This window comes from Plectropomus leopardus, chromosome 13, assembly GCF_008729295.1.
Source record: "Plectropomus leopardus isolate mb chromosome 13, YSFRI_Pleo_2.0, whole genome shotgun sequence".
NCBI classification, from domain to species: Eukaryota; Metazoa; Chordata; class Actinopteri; order Perciformes; family Serranidae; genus Plectropomus; species Plectropomus leopardus.
In genome coordinates, this window is record NC_056475.1 from 32,509,907 (window position 1) to 32,530,432 (window position 20,526).

Consider the following 20,526-nt stretch of genomic DNA (forward strand, 5'->3'; position numbering starts at 1 on the left):
CAAATCGCAAAGATTGTCGTTATCAACACTGATGTAGCATTTGTCTGCAGACTGATGACCTCATGGTATTATGAGCATCTTAGAGCATATGAGCTCTGTCACAGCCATTTGCCAACCTTCTCAGTCACCCAGTTGTCTGAACTCAATGATGTGTTTCCTCTGTCACTTTACAGAGTTCATGGCAAACAGCTTGTTACACTCAAACGGTATATATTATGCTGAGTGTATTAAACACCGAAATGTTGCATGTCTTAGATAAATTCTCATTTTTTCACAGGAGGTGACATAAAAATGGACCAAAGATTGATGCTGCGAGTTGTCATAGATGATGACAATATAAGGAAGCTAACATTAAATGAGAGACCGGATTCCATTGAAGAATTAAAAACACAGCTGAGGGATAAGCTGTTGTTGCAGTATGACTTCAAACTCCAATATGAAGATCCAGACTTTAATAATGCACTATGCAATTTGACTCAAATAACAGATTTGCCTGAAAGAGCTACACTGAAAGTAATTCCTCTTGTGCATCTCGAGTTGACCTCCCTGTCTTCACCCACCGAAGAATCAGACTGCAGCACAGCAGACACTGAGATCTTGTCCATTGCTGGATCACCACCTTCGCTAAGAAGACAGTGGCCAGAGTTCTTCGACATACCCAATTTCTCAGTGGATGTAGAGTACAGACTGAGACAGGCAGACCTTTCATTCATGAAAGACCGTCTCCCAATGACTCCATCACGAGATATGAAACATGACATACTGGAGAAGCTTGCCGAAACTATGTACAGTTTCAAGGCTTACCCTGACGATGATGACTTCAGCAGTGTTGCAAAATCACTGATTAGCAAGCACCCCAGCCTCACTGAACCTGGTCCCCAGCCAGGATGGTATGGCTGGAAGAACAGCCTTAAATTCAAGATGGCCAACTATCGAACAAAGCTACGAAAAGCAGGATGTGATGATGTAATGATCAATGGGGGTAAACGAAGTAAACGCAACCCAGAGGGAGAATCATCCCGCAAGAATATCAAGCGGCCAAAAAGAGGTGAAGCCAATTATTTGCCTAATTTACCTGACGGACATGATGAAAGAAGCCTTGAAAATGCCAGAAAGATTGTCATAGGGGAATTGAAGAAAAAAATACCCAATGCCACTCTAGTCTCGCAAATGATGGATCAAACATTCCCACTGCGCAGAAGGGAGATAGTGACACAGGAGCCTGATGTGCAGAGCATGGTTGAACGATGGCCAGCACTTTTCACTGAGAGACAGGTAAGCTATGGCCTGCCTTCCCCCATAAAGTTTCCAGCAGATCAAATCTCAGTCAGAACATATCAAGCTGTGAGGCCAGAAATCTTAATACATTTGGCTGGCTCATCATCCTCAAGAAAAAACAGCTCTTGCACTTCATACAAATCAGTAAAATGTTTTCAATAGCAGTATGTGTACTAATGTTATTTGTGTAATAATATAAATAGTAATGTATTATTCACCACAGTTTCATAAGTTAAGTTCTTAAATTTGCTGCAGTATTAATTGAATGATGGTCAGCTTAATGTTGCTATCCCTCTCCCTCCTTCCCCTCTCCATTTTTTTAGGTTTTTGCTGAGTTTAATCGCATCGCCAGTAAGAATCTTGAAGGAGACTTCTATGAAGCCCTAGACCAACACACCCCACGCTTCATTGATCTTTTCAAGTCCAAAAAAGGAACTACAGGACAAAAACTGACAGACATGATGCAGCACATCAACTGGGTGGTAAGGGTTCTGTTGTGTTTTTTCAAGTTTTGACTAATTTACACTCCAGCATAATGGGTGGTGGCAATGCACCTTAGGCCTGTGTCACATACCATTCACACCGCCTACCTCTCTGCTTTGTTGCGGCTGCATGCTGCTTTGGAGAGCAAGCGAGACAGATGTACTTTTTTGGTGACCGTACCAATGATATGTACCCATAAATGCACTAACTTAATCACTTCAACAATTTAATCATGCCTTTTAAAATCCTATCGCACCACCTATACCAGTTGTGGACTACTCATCCAACAGGTTTTTATGTCACTCTCAATCTGTCATTCTTAGTAACAAGTAAGTACAACAATATGGTAGTTTGCACATTTCAAGTGAGTGCTTTTTCTGCTTAATGCAAGCACAGGGGCATTTCATTTGAAATTTAATTGAAATGTTGAGTTTGTACTAACATAAAGAAAATGTTTACAGGGAAAGTGGGATGTGTAAAATGAGGTATTTAGATATTACCAGTTATACTAATAAAACTTAAAGCCCTGTCTCTAATATAAGCCTGCACTTAGAGTGAATACAGAACAGTGTATCAACACATATTCCCACCACCCTTCAAAATGCTACAAAGTTCTGAATCAGGGTTTCCGCGGGGCATTAAAAAGCATTAATAGTCATTAAATTGATTTTGCGAAAATTAAGGCCTTAAATGGCATAAAAAAGCATTAAATTTGACTGGCTGATTTCTGCAGAAACCCTGTTAATTTATATCTGTTTTCTGTGTATTTTTAGTCATCAGATGTGACAGCACTTCGCTCTGTTGTCCTCAAAGGCCTTCCTGTTGTACTTGGTGATGACTCCAGTGAAGTCTACAAGACTTGCTTTGTAAGTAACATATTGAAAGAAGAAAGAAACATATTGATCTCAATTTATTGACAAATCATATTTACTATATTTAAAATATAATTATTTTTAGTTGATCATAATCAGGTGGATTCTGATTCTGATCTCACTCATAAATGATCACAATCCCTAGTAAACTGGTTTATAGTACATAATGTAATTAAATTAAGGATGTGAATTCTCCTATCTCAAACTTGAAAAACCTCCAGTCTACAGAATTAAAATACAGTGTGAATGAATTTGGGGTTGCACCAGGGGATTTATTTCCCCAAAAGAAGGCCAGATTCAAAAGGTAGTTGTGTGTGCTTCTTTTGCAGGATACAGCGAAAGAAGAGGCACTCGCCTCAGTGACAGTTGGGGTGTTGACTGTTGTCAACGAAGATGCTCAACAGCAGGGTCTAAACGCAGTGCACCTCCAGCCCATCTCCACTGCCATCGTAATTGAGGGAAGTACTGTCATGGACAATGTTAGAGACTTTCCCCAGGCAGTCTGCCTCATATTTGGCCTTATGTATGCCCTTCACTTAGATTACCCAAAATGCATGGCAAACACATTCAAATTCATTCAAGCAGTCATGCTTGGATTGGGAAACAAAACCCTCCTTCCAAAACTGCTGACTTTGAAAAACAAACTACTGATGTAGGACAGTTGATAAAGTGCCAAAACTCAAAGTCTTAGTGAGAATATTTTTCTTATTTCTAGTCAAAATGTCTAATTTCTAAACAAAAATGTTATTACACTTGTAAAAAAAAATACAGTGAAAATTTAATTTTAACTGAAATGTTTCAAATATATTTGTAGTGTTTGAAAAAGAGAGTTATTTATTGTTTATGGTTATTTAATCACTGTTGCGCAGTTTAGACCATTAAACCATGTTGATTGTAGTTCCAGTTTTGATCACTATTGTTATCAGAGAAATCTGACCTGCTAGCTTTATCAGAGCTCGAGCTCATGTTGTTATTTTGAAGAGAGAAAGAACAGGAAATGTTTGTTTTTAATGTGCATTTGTCATTATGTTTCAGGTTGTTACTTTGCTCCTTAGAAAGTATAGTCACCAAACATAACACTAAGCTACAGAACTAAAAAATATTTCACAAAGATTCTCTGAAAGAGATTTGCTCTCATAGTATTATTTCATGTAATTATTTCAGGAACATAATTGTTTTTTTATATTGTGCATTTTTGTTGAGAGAGGTTATTTCTTTAATGTTTTTCTTTGTCCAAAACAGGAACATGTTCCCAGGTCAGTAACAGTTATTAGATCAATAGTTTAAGCTAATGTTTGTAATCAAAATGCTGATAGTTCATTTTATACGGAGCATTAACAAAACACTCTTCAGCCTGTCAAGAGCCAGTGTCTCCCATTAAATGCATTGTTGAGCATTTTAAAATAAATTTTAATTCCACTGTTAATGCATTGAGTGTTCTCCATTCATTGTGTTTTTGGGGGTCATTACTGTTAGATAATGTATATTTAATGAATTAGCGTGTCCTATTGTAGATTTCTTTTAGGTCAAGAAGCAAAACTAAAGAGAATTAAGCTATCACTTGAGTACTGGAAGCTCACAATAATTAAGTTACTGTAATCTAATTTATTTAAGTTTATTTGAGTACTGCAAACTCAAAATAAACAAGTTACTGTAATCCAATTATTTAAGTTAATTTGAGTACTGCCAACTCAAAATAAACAAGTTACTGTAATCCAGTGTGTGTTTTATGCATGGCTAGTGTGATCTATTAATAACCAACGATTTATTGCAGCAGAGGTAACAACATTTGTGTGACCCATCAAGGTAAATGGCCAACAGTTGCCAGAAATGACCTCATAAAAGACCTCAGTCTTCCCATGACAAGTCGATAGCAAAGATGTGGCATTTCAGCCTTGATGTTTGACACTACAGTGTCTATCTCCTGGTCAGACATTTTACTATAAGACTCTGACACAGACAATCCAAATTCAGACATACAGGCAATTTTTTAATGCATGGGATGGGCAGTTGGGTGTCTCTTAAGGCCTTTAACTTGTCCTCTTGGATGACAAATTTAGGGTGTCCTCTTACCACTTGAACTGACTCCAGCTCAATGAATGAGACATGTTGTTGTTCTTCCATCTGACTTCTCACCTGATGGTACAGCTCTCTAAGGGTTTTTACAATATCTACAGGTATCTCTATCTGTTCTGCCAGTGCATTCATAATTATATATTCATGTGTGCAGACAAAGTGCATATAATCCAGGATATGGCAGGATGGCTGAGGATGTATTGCATCTTTTCATGCAACTTCTCTAAAAGCTGATGTCTCAGCAAGTCCTGTATGAAGAGCAATTAAAAAATAAAAATTAAATGTACAGTATTAGTTTTGTCAACAATATGACCGGGGTTGAGGAGGGAAGCAACACTGGTGTGAAAATGCCAGCACAGCTAAGGCCAGTGATAAACTTGGCCATCCTGGAGAGCTCAGTTTAGGCATTATTAACACTAATTTGTGTCAGTGAAAATAATTGTCTCAGTGTAAATAAGTGTACCCTAATCACACATTGAGACTCTAGTTGGGAATTTTGGACAGAGTCATATTGCTGTTTGATTTGATATCATTTTCAGCTGATTCTATGACGTCCTTCATTTGGGCATGCATATCTTGCTAATGCTAGAGCAACTGTACCGGTGAAATATCCAGTTTAAACTAATTTAACATTCTCGCTGACAACGCTAGTTAATAATTAAAATAAATAAATAAACAGATGAGACTGACTTACCGATGTAGCGCCTGTGAGTGGCCGAGTATTATCTAGCTAGTGTATTACCTATTCCATATCAAAAGAACCTCCTGAGATTAACAGATTCTGGCATGGCCAAGTACAAATGCATTCTCATTTCATTCACATTTGTCTAAAATAAATTTTCACTATAAATTAGGAATGACTTACCTGAGCACGGAGATCTTCATTGTCCATGCTGCCCACGATCACCTCCACATGATAGGCAACTACAAGCTTCAGTTTCATCCTCTCTCTCTCTCTCTCTCTCTCTCTCTCTCTCTCTCTCTCACACACACACACACACACACACACACACACACACACGCACACACACACTAACCAACGACAATGAGGCTTGCATTTTTGAGCGCGAGCGTGCGGTATGGAGAGAGCAGAGTACAGTATTGAGAGAAGGCATAAGTGCAATTGAAAGTGTGAGTAAAGTATTGAGAGTACGCAGGAAGGATTCTGTGTGCTCGGATTAAAATATTGTGCTCTCAAATTAAAATAATTTCCTCTCGGGTAAAAAAATGTGCGCATGATTTAAAAAAAACTGAAAATAATGTGCTTTCGTCTCAAACACGAACTCGTCGATTTTTGACAGGAAAATAACTCCATAAGGGGTTACAGACACACACAGCACAGTGAGCACACGGACAGGAGAGAGGGAGACGAGAGAAAGAACATGCGCTACAAACACGCTGCAAAGGTGAGAAAATGAAAATAAAATTTGAAAAAAAAAATGGATGCATTTTACTCCCATAGACAACTCAGTGGCAGAGTGTAGACTGTGCAAGGTGAAAATCTCATATCAAGCAGGCTCCACAAACAATCTGCACAGGCACATGAGAACTGTTCATATATCAGTGCAACTGATAGAAAAAAGACAATCAAGGGACCCTGCTATTTATGAAGGCGCCAGTGTGTCTACTGCAACTATTGCTGCTGCTGCAATGTCTGTAGCATCATCTTGTACACCACCACAACCACCTAGACCTACAACCCAGAGCTCTATGAGCCAGTTTTTGCAAAAGGCTATGACCCCAGCCAGACAGAAAACAATTGATGAGGATCTGGCTAAAATGATTGCACGTGATTTTCAGCCATTTTCAGTCATGGATGACTGAAAGCTATACTAATGGTCTCAATCCAATGTATGTAATTCCAAGCGGGAAAACACTTTTCCAAAAAATCATCCCAGGCCTATATGACAGAGAACGTGATTCACTCCAGGAAAGGGTCAAAAAAGCCACAGCTGTTTGTCTAACAACTGACTGCTGGACATCACAAACCACCACATCCTAACGTCAGTTACATGCCACTTTGTTGAAAATTACAAAATGGTGTCCTGTCTGCTGGATTGTTTTGAGTTCAGTTACAGACACACTTCTGAGAACTTAGCAGAGGAGCTGCTCAAAGTGGCAAAAGAGTGGGACATGGAAAACAAAGTGGTTTGCTGTGTTAGTGACAATGCAGCTAACATAACCAAAGCAATTAAAACCCTGAAATGGACCCACCACCCATATCTTGCACACACAATTAACCTGTTTCTAAGAGGTGCTCTGAAGGTGATGAAGCCCACTGTGGGCAAATTGAAGGTGATAGTGGCATTCTTCCACAGGAGCACAACAGACACAGAGTAGCTCAAATCTACCCAAGAACAGATGGGCATGCCCAAGCTAAAGCTCACACAAAAGTGTGTTACTAGGTTGAACTCCACCTTTCATATGCTGACACGAATTCTGTCCAAGGATGCAGTCATCTCTACCCTGGCTGTTATCAATGCACCTGTTGATCCTCTGAGGCAAGAGGAATGGGAGGTACTGCAGGAGGCATACAGTGTTCTGGAGCCATTTGAGCAGGTCACTGTGAAAATCAGTGCAGACAGGTACAGTGTACAAATGTTGTCAAATTATTAGGACCCGAGCACTGACCAGTGCGAGGACCCTTTTGTAATTGTAAGGATTATTATTATTAGGGCCTGAGCACCGAAGGGTGCCATGACCCTACTGTAATTGTAACAATTATTATTATTAGGGTCGGAGCACCGAAGTGTGCGAGGACCCTGATAATAATAATTGTAATTGCTCCGCTTTTTATTAGGGCCTGAGCACTAAACAGTGCGAGGACCCTCTTGAAACTGAAGGAATTCTTATATTTAGGGCCCAAGCAACGAATGGTGCGAGGACCCTATTGTAATTATTATTATTTTTCTCTCAAATGAATTGCCTTTTTGATATTTTAATGGTCTCGTGCATGGGTGGGAGGAAATGTATGAGTTGCGCTCCCTTCTGATTTTCAACGAAGCAGCCCCCACAGCAGATTTTTTAGCTAGAGCTTTGAAACTTTGGAGGCCTGTGCAACACCCTAGTACCTACAAAAAAGTCTCTTGGGGACATACCGTAAAACCAACAGGAAGTCAGCCATTTTGATTTGAAGTTATAATTTTGGTGTATTTTTGGCATTTCAGGGGTCGTAATCTTGAGAACTTGTCCTAGAGCTTTTATCAGATTGACTTCAAATGTTATGACTACCTTCATAAGACAGTAAAAGTTGTTCAAATCATGAGTTTTCATCACACCGTGTGATCTGTATGAGGCCTCTAATTTGCATGTTCTGCCATGAACCAGGAAGTAAACAGGAAGTGGTATGTAACTCTGCTGTAAATGGTCCAATATGACCCAAACTTCACATGTTTGATAGGAGTCCTACCCTGAACACATCTATATGACAATTTTAAGCGATAATGAGAGCGCCACCTATTGGCACAAGAAAGGCAAAGTTTTACAGTATGATGTCCAGCTCCTAGCAGGTTGACTCGATTGATCTGAAAATGATCTCAAAAAATCTTTAAGACATTGATGATGCTTGAAATGAATATTGAGAGTTTTTGTTGAAAGGCGTTACCGAAGTCGGGTGGACAATTTCAATGTTTTGACATGACATCAAAAACTTTTGTAACTTTGCCCCAGATGGTCAGATCTTTACAAAATTTCAGATTTGATAAGAGTCCAGGCCTGAAGACATCTGCAGTGCAATTTTGAATCTTACTCATTGCGCCACCTATTGATAGAAGGAAGTTACTTTTTTTACTCTTTGATATTTCCCCTGTAGCAGTTTAACTTAATTGATCTCATATCCAATTAGAATACTGTAAAGACCTTCATGATATGGAGAGGGTATCTCCTCTCACGCAGGTGTAGAACGCATGTGCTGGTTGGCTGTCGGTTTGGTGTGTTCCTGTGCAACTTTTTGGCCAAGACATGGCAACGTGAGGTGACTCAGCAGGGGGCCTTTGTCACTGCTAGTTCTTAGATGTTGGCTTGGTGTGTCACTATGGGGCCAGAACAGTGACAGTAAACATTGGCATTGACTATATGATTTATCATTGAAAACAAAACCTGAACTGAAAAGGGAAACATTGGCATTTAAACATTTGTATTTGAAAAAGCTGTATTGGCACTGAAATAAAGATTTCCCCGACCTTTCGGCAGAGAGTTCCAACTGGCAGAGGTCACTCAGGTAGTCAAAAACGCTCCACAGCAGCGAGGTACCTGGTAAGGATGTGAGTCACACTGAGATGCTGAAGGTTCTGGACATTGTTAGGAAACTGTCTTGGCTGACACACCTTGTCAGTGTTTTCCTCTAAGGTACCCCATTAAGTACCCAGTACTTAAAAAACACTTAGGGGATAACTTCAAACATCAAAAAGGACCTCAAAAGCAACACATAATTACACTATAAGTTGCCGGCTGTGTTATAAAGTGCTAGACATAAATCTCACACAGTCTCTGCTTTGTCCGCCACTCTTAACATTGTAAGGATTCACCCCTCAAAAAGGCATCACACCGTTGCAGACCTGACATACAATATAACACAAAACTGAAGTGGAATTTAATGCAGGACAGGAGCACAGGTTGGGTCTGTGGAAGGTGCTGATTATGATGGATTTTCCAGAGCATACTGTAAGCCGCATGTGAATTGTGGCAGGCAGGCATCTACAGTTTGAATCGACTGCATTCAAGTAAACGGATGGCTTTAACATTGATGTAGGTAAGTGTCCAAATTCTTTTTTTTAATATTGTCATTGCAGGCTTGAATTGTTATCATAAACCATACAGGATATGACTGTCATGAAATCACACCAAGTGTTCCTAATGTTTGCTAATGTTACAGTATGCAGTCCTGTTACAGGAGTAGGTGGTAACACATTACATGTAACTTGCATTGGTAAAAAAGTAGGCTACATTTTTCAAGGTACCAGTACTCATCATGTTCCCTTTTTTAAAGTTCTTCTACTCTTTACTTGAGTATAGTTTAGTTATCAACTTTTTACTGGGTTACTTTTGCTATTTTATCTTCTTTACGAAGAGTCTGCCCAAAATGCAAGGACTGAGTGTCGGAGGAGAGAGCACACAGGGATTAAAATTTAAGTGGCGGTGCACATAAAGGACAAATGTAATTTCATTTTTTAAACTTTGTTTAAGAAATAACAAATACATCTACCTTCTACCCTCTACACACACGGTAAGACCCTAGACTGTATATAAAGATGAACAACACGCCCCCACTTACCCTCACTATGCTTAAGTGAGGTTAAAATATCTGAGACACAGGCATTGCCATCTTGGGATGGTGATGTCATTGACAGCGAAGTTCTGCGCAGTGGCACTATCTGCAGTGGGGGAGTTCATGCCAAAACACCCATTCGACCAAACCCTAGCAGACCCATTAAATGCAAGCGAATGGGTTGGCACACAGCCGTCAATCATGGCAGAAAATCCATGTTTTGTTTAATTAATTAACTCAGTAAAATCGCACTTATCATAAAAGTAAACACTTGAACAAACATCAGGGTGACAAGAACTACCTTCAGTGACATAAACCATCTTTTGGAAACATTTATTTGGTGTGCACTTTGAGTTTTTAGTTTGGCCTATGTCCCATTCACTAACATGGGGGGAGGGCTTTATGACCTATAGACCTATCAGACACTGGGGGGCAATCCAGATTGAAATGTTACACTTTGCGGGGGCTGTCATGTCCATCTTTACATACAGTCTTTGTGTGCAGCACACATACATACATACATACACACACACACAAACACACAAGGTGCAAGGTAGATTTATTTGTCAATTTTCTTAAACGTGGTTTAAGAATAAATTAAATTCAACACACACACGCACATTCATGACACTGCTATCATATGGCACATTGCAGCAGGGTATGTTTTTTTTTTTTTTCACATACCACCCTGTATGCTGCGGCCTAACCACCATTGTAATGCTCAGTCACTACTGTCTCATTCTTAACACTTAACTTTGAATATATTTTGTTTGTCAATGTATTTATGTTATATCTTCACATTTTTCATACAATTAGATATTTTGTTTTATTTTTATTGGTCTTATTTGTTGAACTTTTATGCTGAACACTACTAAAGAGCTGCTGAGGATTTTCATTGTTCTGAGCACTATTAAAATAAGAATCAAATTTTAGTGGATTTTGGGAAATGGAACAGAATTTTTCTTATGCTTTGGCGCTGTCAACAGGGTGGAAAGGTACACTTGGTAGGCGTGTTTAGCGATGAAATAAGTGTATCCCATACCAATGAAAACACCTATGGTGCATACGCTTGCGCGTGCATGAACTTGTGGTTTACACCTCAGGATCTCATTTGGGGGTTTGAAAATACGATCCCACTAAATATGTTGTACCAGGTAGCATCAGTCTGATGGACATGCTGGAGCAGAACAGGGAGGTAAAACAGAGGGAGGTCTGACAGGCACCACTAGCTTTAACTACAGGGAAACGCAGTGAAATATGGGAGAATTAGGTGGGCTAATGCTTAATATCAATCTAAATACCCCTGGTATAAACCTGATAGTAAAAGACATGAACGTTTGCAGATGGAGGGAGCGAGAGAAGGAAAAAGGAGCACAGTGTATCATAGAAAGTCCCCGGCAGACTAAACCTATGCCCGCCTAACTTGGGGCAAGCCTGAGCCAGCCCTAATTATAAGCTTTGTCCACCACCCTCATGTCTCAAATGAAAGGGATTGTTTCACTTCTAAAAATGTTGATGTTGGATGATAATGTCATCTCAAATTAATGCTGTGTAAGCAAAGGAAAAATTACCATCAAACAAAACATTTGTTTATTTGGCCTAAAAGAGCCATAAATAAAATTTTATTCTCTCAATTTATTAACAAGCCACAGGAAGGCCATGGCTGTCTACCACAGCACTTAAAACATCTCGTTCTGGCGCAGTCGACAGAGACATGAGACCCTTAGAGATCCTCCGAGCCGCTGATAAATCTGAAGGCTCTCTTCCTTACTTCCTTAGAAAAATAAAACAAGAGGTGGTAATACTGTAGCAAACTGGAGGCAGAGCAGAGAAAGGTGCTTTAGACAGGGCTATGAGAGCGATTGGGGAAGCTTGAATCAAAAAGCAACAATAATAATAAACTATGAAAAACCCTCAAACATGATTTTGTTTTTGCAAAGCTGAAAGAGAATGTACTTGGATTTCAACCACGGCAGGATTGCCACTGTCTCTCCACCAACTTCTCCAATCTCATTTCTTCACTCCCTCCCAACAGTCCGTCTTCCTTCCTCTGTCGTGTTTTGCTTAAAATAAAAGTGAAATAATATTTAGAATGATAAAACCTATAGCAGCAAAAGAGTACGGAGGAATAACAGCTAGATGCAAGAGACCCCTGGATTTAGAAGGAAGGCATGGGTTAGAGAGGTCCATGGTTTAGTGCCCGGGGTGGGGCCTGTGATAAGGGACAGGTGCCTGGCCGTCCCTCCACGCTCATCTCCCCTCAGTGGGCACCCTGCCGAGGGCGGCCATGATGCGGCTGAAGCGTTCACTCAGCTCCAGGGTGGAGTAGGTGGGCAGCTTGGGAGGGTCATGGAAGCTTTTGATCTCTGTCGAGCAGTCCAGTAACTTGGGGAGGAAGTCGGTCAGCTTTTCCTGGAGGTTGGCTGCCAGCAGGCGGAGGACAGAAAGAAGGACAGGACATGATTAGCTGGATGAGCCGGCTGTCTCTGGACTCACATTGGAATATAATGACAAAAGCCGAATTCTCTTTAGTTCCATTCCTTTTACCAAGAAGTGACTGTCAGCAGCATTCTCTGAACATGTTTTATTGCAATCTGACAATGTTTTGTTGTATGTAGGTCTGCAGCACCTTCACTTTACAATCCTTCACGTGATCTACTGATCACTTCATGGACTTACCATTTCAGCTCTACTTATACAGCTTGAAATCTATTTGGGATATTCCTTTTTTTTAGGACTTAATTTTTATTTAGTTACACCAATGTACAACATGCAGTGTAAGTATTTCCTTGATATTTTTCAGGTCTTTGTGATGAGTGTGTGTGTGTGTGTGTGTGTGTGTGTGTGTGTGTGTGTGTGTGTCTACAGTTTAAGACTGCTGTAACTAATACATGGAAGAGGTCTTTCCTATCCTTCACATTCAGACTTTCAGGAATTACAGCCAGTAGCACTTCTGCAGGATCTTGTGAGAGATCTCTTTAAGGGCATCAAATGCCTCTCTCCAGTATATAGCTTTAGGCATTGCCAAAATATATAGGTGTGACAGGCAATGCATGTTCCACAGCTCCTCCCACAAAGCTTGGATATGTTGGGCCCATTTTAGAAATTATTTCTGGTGTTCTGAAAAATGCAGTTATTACTTTCCATTTAAATTCCCTCCATTTGCTGGAATTTGTAAGCAGATGTGCCTCAGTGCATGCCCCCTCCATGTGTCCTGTGATATGACCATGTTCATATCTTCTTTATCTGTATGAAGTAAAGTACACATGGATAAAAGTATATGATACATTTTACTTATTATTTTATTGTCTCAATTTTCCCATTTGTATTCATTTTCTAAAGTTATCTATGAGTGTATGTTTTATGAGTTTACCCCACTTTTTGTGTATTGTCAGAAAATGTCTTGGCTGCAGGAATGTGTGTGGGAGAGATGTACTACACAGCCACAAAGCCTTTTTAATGTGTGACCTGAGCACTGGCCTGATTATGATGACCTCTGGCAGAGGTATGAGCAATGTACTAGAAACCTTGGACTTCAGAAATCTCTAGGATGTGTCTGCTCTATCTCACTCTCTCAGGGACTCACAGTCCATCTCTTGACCCAAGTAGGAGCACCAGCGGTTCCTCATGTCCTCTACTGCCAGCAAGTCGCTCTCAGTGTCATGGCTCAGCAGCAGAGGGATGCAAGGTACCACCAGCTCATTCATGATGCCGAGACCCGTGGTCACCTCCGGTTCTTCTCCTGACTCAAACATGGCAGCCGCTTGCTCGTTTAATTTCTATGGGGAGAAACATAGATCAATCTTTCATACATAAGATTTTATGTGTAACTAAAACAACTGTCTCATACATTAATTCCTTCATTCAACATTAATTCCCTGTACCCTGGGCGGCTGTGGCTCAGAGGTCAATGTATCCTTTGGACAAAATACTGAACCCTTATTGCTCCTGATGTCTGTTCCATCAGTGTGAAAGTGTGTGTGATTTATTACTGAGTAGCAGGTAGCACCTTGTACGGTACCCTCGACCACCAGTGTGTGAATGGATGACCTGTAGTGGAATAGCGCTTTGAGTGGTCGGAAGACGAGAAAAGCACTATACAAGGGCAGTCCATTTGCACCTGATATATAGCTTTATAATCTGCCCAAGGCCATGAGCCCCCACCCAGCCAACCAGGTGATATTAATGGGTTTTTGTAACTCCTATTGTTATTCTTTATCCTACTTTGATTTTGAGCCCATGCTCCAAGTTTTGAAAACACGGTTCTCCACTCGGGAAGAACTCCCAGTTTGAAAACCTCTGCTTTGGACTTGAGCATTAAACTTGGGGAAGGCAGTTTTGATTTGTTGTCATTGGGCAAAAATCCATTTGTAAACGTTGAACATATTCTAATTCAGATAGTCTAAGAGAAAACTAGACTGTTGCACCTCCTGTTGGCTCTGTTTTAAGGCTTTAGAAAATCTATCTCATGATGGGAGACTTTGGCCAATCACAGGTCATTTCAGAGAGAAGGTGTTCCTATTGGCTGTTCAACTAATGCTAATGCATACATTTGTTCTGAAATGTATTTAATAATCTATATATAAATAAACTGAATTAAGTAATTAATTGTGCGAAAGACACAACTGAAGTGGCGCGAAGGTAGCGAATTGCACATTTCGTGATTCGCGAGAGCTAAAAATCTAAACTTCCATGACCCATTCGTGCTGAAATAGCCAATCAACATTGAGATCCTCCAGTGATGTATGACATCATATAATGTAGGATATACCGGTGGTCGAACATTCAGCGGCAAGATGGAGGAGACACTTAGCTGCGGTGTATGGCTACGCTGAGCTCTTTGATACAACCTGTTTTTTTTTTTTTACAAAAACAGAAATAAAAAGAAGCTTGCTTGGAGGAAATAGAGTGAGGAAGTTGGATTATTTGGTAAGTTGACTTTTTGACATTTTTACTGTGACTTGATTAAAGCTATTGGTTGCACTGGCAAGTTAACACAACCCCAGTCAACAGCTGTCAACAGTAGCCTTTTATATTTAAACAACAGTTAATTTGCGGCACGCACACGTGATTTCTTGCACGTATGAAGCGAGTTAAAACAAAGCATTCTAGCATTCAAACTTGTGCAAGTAACTTAATGCAATTTTTTTTTCCATGTCCAGTGTGAACGCACAGTGAGGGGAAAGCTGCTTTTCAGCATGGGCAACAACTTCCTACACTACAAAACAACACAAAAAGAGAAGATGAACCCATCTAAAAGAGAGTCTGACAGTAAACTAAATTCAACAAGTGTCAGTACTGGTGAAGCGATAGTGTTGTTGATAGTTTAGCCACCTGCTAACTGCAGCTTCAAGTTCATGTTTATGTTGGTAATTTTAGCAGGAGTCTTAGATCACAGTGTGCCCTCCGCCTAACTCCTCGCCGCTACAGACCACCTTGCTGGTAGGAGAGCGAGCAGTGGCTCCTACGGCCCCCAGTCAGCAACCAAAGCAACTCGATCCAGCCAGCACAAACCTGAGCTCTGGGGGGCCAGACATCTGTGACTCCTTGCCAGATCAGCACACTTTCTATTGCTGCTTTACACAGGTTAGACCCTCTGCTGCTGCTGGCCACCATATCACTGTGACATCCAGCTCTGAGGGTTTTGTGCTGGCCAAATTCAAGCCTCTGACCAAAGGTCAAGAGCTGCTGCCCGAGTGAAGCAGCCCACAGCAGCGGCGAGCGAGGCAGAAGGTCCGTGGGGCTAGCAGCTAATTGTTGTCTCATCTGTGGTCCGATAAACACAGTGAGTGGGACAAGGAAGGGCTGACAGAATGAAATAAGGTGAAATAAATCAATTTATGGGAAACACTGGGTCACTATGTAAAGCCAGACGCCTGTGGTCGTCTGGTTTGGGGCGCTGAGGACAGTTGTGGGAGTGCTGCAGGAGGAGGGAGTATTTTGAAAATCTGATGGCTTTTTTTTTTTGCCTTTTCCAGATTTCTGCCAATTACAGCTTTATGTTGAAAGGCCTATCTTCCTCATGGCTTTTAGACAGCAGAATGTCCTGTCCAGGGATATGAAAATTACAAAGATTATGAAGATCTGGAATAACATCTCAAAGATTGTGTTATCTTGTGTATTTGTTTTTAATCCACATAATATTCTTGTGATTTACTAAATCATTCATTCACTACAAACACTTTGATCTAACGAGTAACATTTTCCATTTGTTCTACTAAAAACCCCACAGACATCATTAATATCACAGAATATCCTCCAGCCAGTGAAACTGAGGAAGGCCCTGAGGTTCTTGTGGATATAAGCTTCCTGGTCTTGAACAAAACCAAAACCTTTTTGTCACAGCCAAACTTCCTGACCTCTCTGAGGAAATTAACCACTTTTTGCAAGCCATTTTGGAAACTAGGACAGCAAGGCTGGATTCAACATCCAAGTACATTAAATTTGTCAATATTAGCAGTGTTTTCTATTCAAACAAGAGCTGATGATAAACAGCTGAGTGGACAGAGCAGGAGGTTCTGGCCTGAGATCTAAGACGAACCATGAGGCTGTGCAAAGCTGAGGTTTGAGGTTAGCTGAGGACACACTTGTATTTCATGGTAATGTGTTTACACTTGCTGGACGTTGTGCTTCCTATTCCTCCTCCAATGATTACATTATGATCACAATGCTGGTGTGAAGTTACTGAGTGCAGCACTGAGGGCCGCTGAAGACCAGGATGAGGCTGATCACTCCAAAATACCCTTAGACCTCCCCAATCATACCAGAGCTCAGCCCAGAGCTTGGGGGGGGGTTGAAATGAAAAGGTGCTCACATCATAACACTGAAAGGATTTTCAACTGGCAGTATCCCATGAAAAGCCCTGAGTAGAATCTTTTGTGGGCTGCAAGCAAGCCAAAGCAATATCTCAGCAAAGCTATTTGATTATAGTACCACAGCTCAGTCTGCAGTCTGGGCATGTTAGTTTTGCTGAGTAGCAGAAGAAGTTTGGGACAGAGAAAAGGGAGAGCATGTTTTTTTGTTTTTTTTTTAATGGGGGGGGGTATCAATGACAAAAAAAAATCTGAAGGCTATTCATCATTTTGACAGATAAGTACAGTGAGGATGATGGACCCTTACTGTAAGGCATCCACAGGTCTGTCCAGCTGGTGGCTTGTGCATATTAGTTAGCTATTGTTCATTCTTGTCTTTGATCTTGCATACATGACCTTTTAGTCTGGCTGGCTTTTGCCATCACATTTATGGGCTGCATCGCTACATACCATTGCAAAATGTCACAGCAGCTGAGTGCCCCAGATGTCTTTGCACGGTTGGTGTCTGTGTTTGTCTTACCTCTCCGAGCACTTATAATCAGAGGTGTAGTGCTGCAGAGTGCATCACAATTATTTTTTTTCCCCAAGTGAGGAAATAGTATATTCGCTTTGTTAACTAAAAAATGAAAATGAATAAATGAAAAACAAATGCAATTAAATATGTCTTCCTGTCATTAAAAAAGGACCATGATGGCTAATGAAAGCTTGTGAATGATTTTTACCTGTCTGTCAAAATGACTGACAACATGAGAGTCACATGCAATTTCTAAAAGGGAGTTACAAAGAAGAGACAGGGATCATGGGTAACTCCTGAACACAAAGGTGTCCATTCAAAACAGAGCCTGTCCAGAGGTAATGCCCTCTTTGGAATCACTTGGTTTAGGCAAGTGGAGTGGACAAGTTATTTGGAATAAATTTTGTTGTAAATGTTGTGCATGCTTTGCCTCACCAGTAAACACTCTCGACGGTAATGACCAAGAAGCTGCTCATCATGCCCTCTGTACAGCCCTTTGGACAATAGCTCTTTGTTGTACTGGTATGAGTAAATCAGATACATCAGAGCCTCCATATAACTGGAAAAAAAAACAAATTATACAATCAAATTAATAGTGTCAAAGCTGCACTGGTAACTTACAAAGAAAACTACTGAAGACATAAAGTTGGCGAACTCACTGCACAACTATTAAGTTTAAAGTTGTACAGTGGCCTGCCCTCTGCAGGCCACACTTCAACATTCACTGGCTGCTACAGATGGCAAATTCACTGAAAATGATTCTTTTGTACAACACTTAAGTCATAAGATAAAGTTTTAACAAAACAGTTGGAAACTGAGTTTTCAGTGTTTCCTATACTGGATATAAAGAGGAGCACTTGAAAGGTATCAACATACTTTGTCTTCTGAAAGAGTTCCAATCCAGACATCATGAAGATCGTTGTCTCGCGGAAATTCCTATAGGCCTGATGCCACATCTGAAAGAGATCAGGAGAGGTTTGTGTAGACAAGCTCACTGAAATTAAACTCTTCAAAGTACTATCTACTGGCAAACATGAGTACTCATAATAATCAACACTGTCACGACAAAGACAACATATATCACTGCATCAAAAGCAGTATGAAAAGACTTAAATCTACTATATTTGATAAAGAAAACTCAGAAGGCTCCACTGCTGACCTCATATTCATCCATGTTGACCTCCTCAGGCTTAATAAGGTCCAGTTTGGCACGTGCCACATTCATAATACTCCTACATCTGTGGGGAGGTGGGGAGACAGGAAAGGGAAGCCGCATTAGCAATGAGATGATGAGTCATTGTGAGGTACTCGAGGAGACAAGAGTCCACCCTGCCCGTAGGCCTTAATATGGCCCAATGAATCACTCTTAGTGCTGGGAAGAGAAGTGAAACACTCCTCTGGAGGCTCCTATTGAGGCCACGTGCACATATGAATCTAATTATCTTGCTCAAAATAGCAGAGAAGGGAGAAATCAATTTTTCACTCATGAATACGGATTGAGGCCAATAAGCACAGCTGAAAAGTTTGAAGAGATAGAAAGGGGCATTATTGACACTATTGACATAACCCTCACAATGTTAATGGGGAGGGAGTCTTGATATTTGGCTGCAGAATAAAAAAAGTCAAACGTGTCTCTATAAAGATTTGTGTTTGTTCCATCAAATGGAGGAAATATGGTATGAGAGGATTTGCAGCAGGAAGGTGTTGTCCACTGTCAGTGTGCGCTGATAGTAAACCTGCATGTCACAGACAAGGTCTCTGCTGCCCTCTGCTGGTGATTTTGGGAAGTTGATTTATTTGAATGATCTAACTTTTTCTTTCTTAAAAGTGACCAAGAACAGAATGCAATGTACCTAATTAAATACCATTTTTTTAAACCCCAAAAAACCAACACAAAGTTGCGACAGAGTGTACAGTGTAAGCTACCTCTCATCAAAAGCCAGGTTTCTGTCAGCAAACTGTGTGAGCAGAGTCCTCTCCAGGATCTTCTTGGGTGCATGGTTTTGGATGAAGTAGACGATGATATGCTGTAGTCGGTAGTCATTCTCAGGAGGTGTGTCCTCTTGGGCAAATCTTAGAAGTCGAGCATACTCCAGCTTTATGGCCTGACCAGAGAGACAAAGAAGTGACAAGTTATGGTTAAAAACTCTAAGGTTGAGCAGTATGGGAAAGGATACTATTACTTATTCAGGTCCTCTAAAGTTAAAAACTTAAAATAATAATCTCAATAATTTTCATTATAAATAAATGTCTTTTAGGTCACTATCTGTCCACAAATGAGTTAACACAAAGGTGAGTGAGCCTGTGGCCCACTGATCAGAGTATGGCATTATTTATATTTGCAGTATCATGAGTGTCAGAGAAGTTTGTGGAAAAAATGCTGTATGTAGTTACTACTAGTGCGAAGTGAACATTTCCTATTGCTGCAGATTCACATTAAAAGCTTTTAACTGGTAAGTGAGTTGACTTTTATTATGAAGTTGTCACAGGAAATGCAATGTGTTTTTGAGATTAACACTACTGTTATTACCAGTCAACAGTCAGCAGCAGCCACAGTGAGCTGTTCACACCTCCAACTTTCACTGTGCCCTGCTGTCTGCAGAATCAAGCCATGTGCAATATCAGATCAGATCACAGTTGCGCACAAAATGATGAAAAAAAGCCCAAGTAGCACTTGTTTATTTTGCTGGCCTAGAACTCAATGACCTGCAGTGTTAAAGCACTTTTTCTGTTACCAACAGTAACAACACTTGTCACCAAATCAGCCAGGACAGGAATCTTCCAGATGTGTGGAAAAACAAAGTGTTTGTTTTTGCTAAATTACAAATGTTTGGACTTAACGCTGATTTTTAAAACTGCAACACCCCTGCATTTATAGATTCATAGTTCTCAGTTATAGTAGGACTGCAAACAGTCTAGTGGATTCTGTAAATGTTGGACTAAGCAACTGTAAGTATTCACTCTTTTTTATGCCCCTCTCTTTCCAAATAAAGAAAGAAGGAAAGAAAGAAAGAAAGAAAGAAAGAAAGAAAGAAAGAAAGAAAGAAAGAAAGAAAGAAGAAAAATAAAGAAAGCTGTTGCATATATAATTTAGCAACATTTTTATTGAGATAGAGTCCATTTATGAAAATCTTACTCAATACAATATTTGGCCACTGTTAGAGACTTCTTTGCATCTAGACTTTTTCCTAATTAGTAATGGATCCCTCTCTTCTGTTTCACCAG

The 20,526-nt window shown here is 40.3% G+C and overlaps 1 protein-coding gene across 5 annotated transcripts in view; it reads right to left on the reverse strand.

Annotated features, from left to right (window-relative positions):
- Positions 1-11,560: 11,560 nt before the first annotated feature.
- usp25 (ubiquitin specific peptidase 25) overlaps positions 11,561-20,526 on the reverse strand; it is a 113,121-nt gene continuing 104,155 nt past the window's right edge. For all 5 annotated transcript variants that reach the window (XM_042499675.1, XM_042499676.1, XM_042499678.1 and 2 more), the window contains 6 exons: positions 19,228-19,406; positions 18,461-18,539; positions 18,178-18,257; positions 17,737-17,860; positions 13,562-13,754; positions 11,561-12,398 (listed from right to left, as the gene is read on the reverse strand). In XM_042499675.1, the coding sequence (XP_042355609.1) occupies positions 12,226-12,398; positions 13,562-13,754; positions 17,737-17,860; positions 18,178-18,257; positions 18,461-18,539; positions 19,228-19,406 (828 nt within the window). In that variant the 3' untranslated portion in view covers positions 11,561-12,225. The remainder of the gene's footprint in view (positions 12,399-13,561; positions 13,755-17,736; positions 17,861-18,177; positions 18,258-18,460; positions 18,540-19,227; positions 19,407-20,526) is intronic.